This window comes from Neltuma alba, unplaced genomic scaffold (assembly GCF_004799145.2).
Source record: "Neltuma alba isolate B1F8T4 unplaced genomic scaffold, ASM479914v2 tig00006686_pilon, whole genome shotgun sequence".
Taxonomy (NCBI): domain Eukaryota; kingdom Viridiplantae; phylum Streptophyta; class Magnoliopsida; order Fabales; family Fabaceae; genus Neltuma; species Neltuma alba.
In genome coordinates, this window is record NW_021634545.1 from 38,742 (window position 1) to 47,813 (window position 9,072).

The 9,072-nt window shown below is 31.9% G+C and overlaps 1 protein-coding gene across 1 annotated transcript; it reads left to right on the forward strand.

Moving 5' to 3' along the window:
* The first annotated feature begins 1,169 nt into the window (after window positions 1–1,169).
* LOC114750913 (zinc finger protein WIP6-like) lies at window positions 1,170–3,528 on the forward strand. The gene is made up of 4 exons (XM_028939554.1): window positions 1,170–1,640; window positions 2,215–2,676; window positions 3,028–3,070; window positions 3,506–3,528. Exons 1-4 carry the CDS (start codon window positions 1,170–1,172, stop codon window positions 3,526–3,528), a joined length of 999 nt encoding a protein of 332 aa, XP_028795387.1.
* The last annotated feature ends 5,544 nt before the right edge of the window (window positions 3,529–9,072 follow it).

A 9,072-nucleotide genomic window follows, 5' to 3' on the forward strand; every position in this document is an offset into this window, starting at 1 on the left:
ATAAAAAGAGAAGGTTTTTTTCCTCTATTTATAAGTTATTTTATTAAATTTTTAGTATAAGTGTGTTATTTTGTGATTCATTTATTATAGTGTAAATAGTTATTTTTATAAAGGTACATACATTAAACAAGGATAAAGTTAAAAAGTTGTTATATATTTTAATGAAGAGTTAATATAGTTTAATGTTTTTCTTGATATGTGTTAAACATAATGAAAGTGTCTTATCGATAGGAGTCGAGGAGTACCTTGTAAATATATATATATTATTATGACCCTTCTCACCTTTTAACAACCTCTTTATAATTAAATACTCACTAATAAACGGGTTTTTAATCTATACATTTCCTATTTCTTTCTTTTTTGAATGAGAAAGGCAGGTAATAAGGGCCTCAAGTTCTAATTAGCATTGTGATCTCCTATTTAGAGGGAGTTATTATGCCACTTGACTCAAGGTGCATGATTATCCACATTTCAAGCAAAACTACTCCACAGTCATCCCAACACCCAAAAAAAAAAAGTGATTAATAAACTAGAAATCATGTTTTGGAGAGGTATACAAGACTTTGGTTTGAGGAGAAGCTGGATTGATAAGCGCTTTTGAGAATATCTATTCTCCAAGATCTCTTCTTTTTTCCTACCCAAATAAACATGCTTGAGAATCTATATACTACCTCGGGTCCTAATTATAAAAGTTAATTGACTAATTTGAGTAGATTAAGAGAAGAAGTTAAGTTAGTTATTTATAATAAATAAGTATTGTCTTTTTTAAAATATCCTTACTAATCAAGTATATAAACTAGAACTACTATTATTAGAAGATTACTTTGGAAAAAAATGCATAAATATAAAAGACAAATAGATTAAGTCTTATATTTAGAACCAAAATAAAACTCAAATAAGATCTTATATTAAAGACCGGAGGTAATATGTACTAACTACTACTAACACAAGTAAAACCTACATTACAAGAAGCTAAGGTGTAGGGTTAATATTGAAAATGAAATTCCTAAAAGCTCTCTACAAATCCACAACCACAAGAGGCTCCTTTATTTATAGCCTCCATCGTCCCCACTTGCTTTCTCACACTTCCACTCTCTCTCTCTCTATCTCTATCTCCCTGCTGTGTCTCTGTGTGGAATAATTACTCGCCGTCATCGTCATCGATCACCATGCAGACTCATCAGTACTCTAATTTCTCCTACTTATCGTCGACATGTCTGGAAGCTACTGATGAACAACTACTTGACGACGAACACTCCATTTCCCTCTCTCTTGGACCTCCTGGCCAACACCACCACCTTACTAATAATACTTATTCCAAGCTCATGAACCCCACTACTGCTACCACATCCTCTTCATCCAACGACGTCGTATCTCTGCACCATCATCCTCATCTTCTTCATCACCACCAAAACCCTAACTCTGATGTTGGCGTCACCGTCGCGCTTCATATCGGCCTTCCTGCCTCTAATAATAACGCTGCTGGAAGCTCTGGCAAACCCGACCCATTAATGAGTTCTTCTTCGGGTCATGTTCCGGGTCAGTATTGGATTCCTTCTCCTTCTCAGATCCTAATCGGGCCCACCCAGTTCTCTTGCTCTGTCTGCAACAAGACCTTCAACCGTTTCAACAACATGCAGGTAATCATTGCTCCATTCAACCTGCAAAACAAACAAAAATAAAATTATAGTGTACTGGCACATTTGAATTCATCTCCTGGTCTATGTAAGGGTCGACTCGGCTAGGTAATTAACGGACCCGGATTAAGATTTTATACCTAAGTAGTGATCGATCTCGACTTTTTCTTAAAAAAGATCTTCTCATGTTCTTTATAAAGATATAATCCTTGTTGGAAGCAGTTTATTCGATTGGGGTTTTCCCTGCCAATTTGGGAGTTCAGATATGCTCATTTGACCCGCGATTTTTTGAGTAATTTATTATTAATTATTGCCATTTTCAGCAAAACAAGTTATCAGACACTCTTGTTTTATAATCACAAAATAATTATGTTGGGGTCCCAGGGCTCTAAAGAGCTAGCTTTTTAGAGTTTAGCCATGGAAGTATCATTTTGACTAGTCGTTTTCGAAGTAACAAGATTATTAGATATTTTTATAATCACAAATTAACTAACATGTGTTTTTTCTATCATCGAGTTCGATCAATTTGTTTGTGTTACAACATGGATCGACAATCTTAACTGTATTATTAATGCAGATGCATATGTGGGGACATGGATCGCAGTATAGGAAAGGCCCAGAATCTCTGAGAGGGGCCAGGCCAGCGTCTTCGATTCTGAGACTTCCATGTTATTGTTGCGCCGAAGGTTGCCGGAACAACATCCAGCATCCGAGGTCGAGGCCATTGAAGGATTTCAGAACCCTTCAGACACACTACAAGCGGAAGCACGGAGCGAAGCCGTTCGGCTGCCGGAAGTGCGGCAAGGCGTTCGCCGTGAGAGGGGATTGGAGGACTCACGAGAAGAACTGCGGCAGGCTCTGGTTCTGTATCTGTGGCTCCGATTTCAAGCACAAGAGATCCCTCAAAGACCATGTACGGGCCTTCGGCGACGGCCACGCTGCTCACACCGTCGACAGCCGCGATCACCACCACCAAGAAGAAGTCGACGACGAAGACGAAGACGAGGAAGAAGACGATGATAATAACAGTGACGTGTTCGTCTACAGCGGAAATCATGCATCCATTTACTTCTGATACATATGTTAGAGAAACTCCCAAGTCTCGAGACAGTTTAATTATGTGATGAAATCAAAACGCTAATGTACTACTTCTTCATATAAATATATATCATCATGGTACTACTGCTGGTTTATGTGTGGTTGAAACCCTAATTAAGGATTCAGAAGAACAAAGCGTTGGATGTGCGTCTGATATGATTTCTGGTTAACAGGAAAGGTGCATAGCACGAGAAGTAGGAGTTGGTTAAAGCTTTTCTTTTTCGTAGTGAATAAGATTTGGGATAATCAATTGGAGAGTGTACGTTTGTCTCTGTTGTTGGGAGAGGGAGAGAAGAGAGAGAGAGAGGAGAAGGAGACAAACAATGAAATGAAAGGTGAGGATCTTTGCATTAAATGCCGGAGGTGGCAGTTCGATTTATTATTATTATTATTATTAGAGAGAGAGTGAGAGAGAAGGAATAGTGAAGGTGGTCAAGAGTACTCAGTGACTGCAGATAAGAGAAGGGGGCAGACATGCATGCAGACAAGAGCAGTCACAGATTCCACTGTTGATAGAGAGAGAGTGAGGAGAGAGAGAGGGATTAGGGTTAGGGCTAGGGGCTTGGGGAGGACATGATATGGATGAATGAGTAAGAAGGAGAGGGAGAAGAGTGAGAGTAATAAAGAGTTTGATCAGAAGGACTGGGAGTGACCATGGACCAGGGCTGCCTTTTGCCTTTTCAGACACCACCTCCATTCATTCACATTTTCATTACTATCAACTTTATCATTTATTATATTATTATTCAATTGTATTACTTATCATATAGGGAGAATTTGTATCAAGTCTTAAATAAGAAATATAATTATAAAAAATTCTCATGACAAGATGAGCTGATGAATTTTAAGTTAGTAGATGACAACTACTCACTTATTATTAAAATTTATTAGTAATTATTTTTTTTTTAACACTTTATTATAATTGTCCCCATTATATATATATATATATATATATGTCTTCTTCGTTTAGCTATTTGCAACATTTATTTCGTCTGGTTTAGACCATGGAGTTCATTTCTTCACCTATACTCTCGATGGTTGGATTTCAAAGAAACTTAATTAATTTCTTACCCTATAGCTTTTCCCTAAGAGATATTACACATTATAGTAAGGTCCTAAGTAAAGAAAATAATTATTAGTAAGTCTCAATGATAAGTAAGCATTTATTATTCTGAAACTTGTCATTACAAGTTGTTCTATTATCATTCGGACTTTTTAATAATTATGTTTCTTATTTGGAATTTTATAACAATCCTCCCTGTTATATACGCAGGTCATATGATTATTCTAAAAAAAAAGAGAGAAAGCTGTATTTCAAAATATAGATCTCAAAATTTTAGTCTAAATAATATTTAGGATTAGAATTATTAACATTACATATCAAAACTGTAGAAAGGTAATGTACAAGAGCCATAAATAACGCAACGCAACTTATTTTAGGCTCCAAGCAAATGTACATGTTGCACTCTAGCTACTTTTAAAGAATAAAGTTTGCATAAATTTTTAAGGAATTTACTGCTATATATGAAAAAGAAAAAAAGGATATAATTGGATTTTAAGGAAATTACCATTTTGAGTACGTAATTAGCAGCAAAATTTTCAAATATAGAACTAGACATCCTTAATTTAATAATGAATTCCCTAATTAATATTTAATGACTTTAATATTTGAAAATAATTGTGATTTTAAAGATATTTTAACTTAAATTTTTTAATATTCAAGTCCTTAGATATTTCCCCATATTTTTAATGGTTCAATCCTTTGTACTCTCAATTGAAATTTTATTTTTAAATTATTCTCATTAAACGACCATATCCAAATTGCTAAATATATATAATAAAATACTGTCTTTAAACAAAAACTGAAATATGTATTTTTTTAACCTAAGCACACATATATAATTAGCTGCACCAATTGTCCACAACATTATCATTTATGAATGTAGTGCCACTTATCATGAATAATGCTTGTTCTTAATAATGCCCCTGCATTGATCTTCCTTTGTTTTCATTGTTCATGGCCCCATGCTTTATCCTTAACCTATATTTAGAAAGTTCATTGCGAAAGGCTCTCACCAGGTGGAGTCTGAGCACAGATATACGAAGCTTTATCTTTGTCAATGAGAGGCTGTTTTTACGATTTGAACTTGTGATTTCTAAGTCATATGGCATCAACCTTATCTTTACTCTGAGGCTCACTTTCTCTCAAGCTATAGCAAACCATGAACCTAATTTTATGTTAGATATATATATAGCAATTCCACTTCCTTTTCTCTCTTGTGGATCTTTAGCTCTGTATTCGAAGCACTGCACTTAGCTTAAATAACGAAAATTTTTATCTATTTTGAAATTCATTTTATATACTCTATATTATTGTTCAACTTATATATAAAGTGGCATCTTCAAATTTAAAGTCTACATATACACTCAAAAAGTATTTTGTCCTACACAATGTTTGTATTATATCACAGTTAACGGTTTGCATTTTTTGAGATTCTCACATCACGTGGTGTCCCACCTTATTGCCTTGATATATGTTTTTGAAAAATAGGCTATAAATAAGCAAGGAATTACTATTAGCATAATTTAGACACACATGATTAATTCATATAGTAGTTACATATATTAATAAATTACTATCAATAGATAATTCAAATACACATAATTAATAAGAATATTTTAGGAAGGATAACATTTACTTATTACAAATAACTAACTAAAATAGCTTTTTTAATCTGTAGTAACTTAAGGGCCAAATAAATTAATATTGAAAACAAAGTGGATTCAGATTTTACATTTAGAACTAAATTAAATTTCAAACTAGTCCTTATACTACCTCCTGTCCTTAATATAAGACCTTGTTTGACTTTTATTTTAGTCCTAAATATAAGACCATAGTTCACTTTGTCTCTCATATTTATATTTTTTTTTCAAGACAGTCCTTCTAACAATAATAGTTCTAGTCAGTACACTTGATTAGTAATAATATTTTAGGAATGACAACATTTATTTATTATAAATAATTAACTTTAACTTCTTTCCTTAATATTCTCAAATTAGTCAACTAGCTCTCATAAATAGAATCAGAGGTAGTATTAAAGATGAGAAGTAGTACAATAAAATTCATTTATAAGAGCAGATTTCGTGCCACGCAAATACTGCAGCTAGTTAAATGGAATAGCTATTCAAAGTCCAAATAACAACGCAATAATGGAGTCGATAGACCCCAAAATGAGAATCTACAATATCAATAAACATGAGATCACAAAAATAATATCTCCTGTGGTTAATATAAAAGCTAATTGAGAGTTAAATTTAATCTCAAATATACCTTAATTCACATTAATTTGTTTTTTTGATTTTTAAAATATCCCTATTAATTATAAGAAGTTCCTATCAAGAGATAATTCTAATTACTAAATACTCATAATTGAGGATGATAATTTAAAAAGATCAATATCTATTTATGACAAATAATTAACTTAAATAATTTTTTAAAATATTTTAAAATTAATTACCTAATTCTTATATTGAGAAAGATGGTAATTAATTAGCTTGTGATGGATGTGAATAAAGATAAAATTAGGTCACAAACTAATTAATGATCATACGCCATTCTGAAATGTGTGCATCATCACAACATGTAGTCGTACTGCAATATCTGTACGTAAAGTCCTCAAAAGCTATGCCTATAAAATTGGCATACATTACATTACGAAAAACTTGTCAGTCTCATATATTAACAAACAAGATTTTGTATCTTATGGTACAATGCAACCAACAAATAAATTTTGTTTTTTCATAGATGACTGACAAGTTTTTGTGTTGATTGGGCATAACTGCAGCAATATCGTTGATCAATCTTTTTCTAAGTACCAAGACATTTGAATAAAGTGATTTGTTTTAATAATTGTTTTTATCTTAAAAGTATTCACGAAGTACATTAAAAATGAAGCGATATTGTATTAAATATTAATAAAATTAACATTGATCATCAATATTTTTAACGTGAAAAGTAACATGACTACCTTTTTAACAGTTCCGGAGTAACATTAATGGGGAAATTATAACCAAGTCCCACAGAAGAAAAATAATTACCCAAAGGTCCCAATAACAACCTCAACAACCTATTATAACAAGTCTTATAGTGAGAATGACAACCTGTAAAACTTGTTTTTTAATTATTTTTCTTAATTAGGACTTCATTGTAATTCTCCCAATATTAATTCATTAAAATTTTCAAATACTCATGACTCCTTGCTAATATTTTTAGGACAAAAATACCCGTAGCCCTATTATGATTACTACAATTGTTTTCTGAGTATGTATGTACACTCTTTCACAGAGCTTCTCAACTTAAACTGTCCTCTCCTCGCAAATATATATATCTGTTCAAGAGATTTATATGATCCCACCACTTTGCTATCCGGCGAGCTTTTGAATCTCAGGTACTTTTTTTTTTTTTTGGTTGCAGATAAAAGGACTTTTGCAATGCAAAAAGTTATGTATCTGATTAATTAAAATAATTGATTATGCTCTTCTTTTTGCTTTGGATCGCCTCGCGTGATACCGAAAGTGTGTTGTTTTTCAGTTGCTGCAGCAGCAAACCAGTGTCGTAATTATGTCATGGTGGTACTATTGTTCATAAAATGAAAGACGTACGTGAGTTTTTAACATTTAATTTGGCTAATTAGAATTTTATATAGATTTGAAAACTTGATCGGGTGATCGTAAGGCTTAAAAGAACACTTGTAGAAATATTTAAAAGTAATTTTACGGTATACAAGATGAACATATGAGAAAAATTTTGTTTTGATTTGCATAAAAGCACTTTTTTTAAGTGATTAATTGTAAGGAGTTGCAAAACTCTTCGAAAATCATATTAAGATGATAATTCTATTAGTAAATATGTATAAATGATTTTGCAAATGATTATTGGATCGATGCGATTAGAATGCTATTATTACTCAATTTATCCAAACTTTCAAAACTATACAAAAAATTAACATACACACAACCAATTATCAAATATTGGATAGTGGCTCAAGACTGGAAGTATATAGGGGAAATTATAGACGAAATAAAATGTTATTTGTTTTTTGCTAAAGCATAGGTATCCTCCTATTGGAGGCAATCCTATTCGAGGCACTGTCGGATACTAAATGTGGGTACAGGATTCGAACATTGGTTCGTCACGTTGTGAGAGACTAGCCCTTTCCGCTAGACTTAATCCCCATTGGTACTTTGAAGGACATGGTCCATATCTACCTAAAAAAAATATTAAATTTGTAACTCTGAATTGTAAATTCTTGTAATAGGGATTGTAAATTTGAATTCTTTAAGTACTAAATACACATAAAGAACGTGAATTATGTGTTTAACTATGAATATTTAAGAATCAATGAATACAAATTACAATTTTAATATGAGAATTTACCACTACAAGTTACAACTAAATCAAAACTATAATCCAGATAATAAGGATACTTTGGTGATCATAATTTATTTATTTATTTATTTATTTTCAAAAAATGACCTTACCCCTTTAAAATAATTTCAAAAACTCAATCATTCAACATTTAAAAAAATTCGATCTTTTAGAATATTTTCCCCTAGAAGTAATCCCTTTTAATGCGCATGCACAAATGTTGTCTAAATTTGATATATAATTTCTTTTTGCTGGGGAAAATAATTTTTCCAACCAATATAAACAGTAACATTTTATGTCAACTGATAAAATATGATTTATATCCAATTTTATATCACTTTGAAAATGCATAAATTTGTCCACGTGATAGAAACTTGACATTCTGATAAAATAAAATAAAATTTTTGACATTTGATTTACAAAACATAAGGAAGGGAAATTACGAAAATAAAATTAAGACATGAAACAAAAGTTCTCGATTTGATATCAATGTCTTCTCATCGAGGCAAATAATGATTTCATTCTTCCCATCCTACTTTTTTCATTGTAAAATAATTTTGTATAAAATTCACATGTGAAGCTGAAATCAATATCCATATATTTAAATACAAAATTTACAGGATGAAAATATTCATAAGGCATGAATAAAGCGTTGCGGGCATTCTTTCTCAATTTTCTTTCATATATTTATTGAGTTGCATTAAGCTTTTCTTCTTTTCTTTTTCAAAGATCATCACATGTTTTAACAAAATCTGCATACAAAAAGTGCAAGTACATAAATGCTTAAATTATCATCTCCAGCATGAGTTAAAAATCCAGTGTTGTGCATGAGACCTCAGCTTGAAACATAAACAGAATTTATGTGTTGACCACTGCATCATAATCTGCAGCGCAGGTCTATTCTGCAGA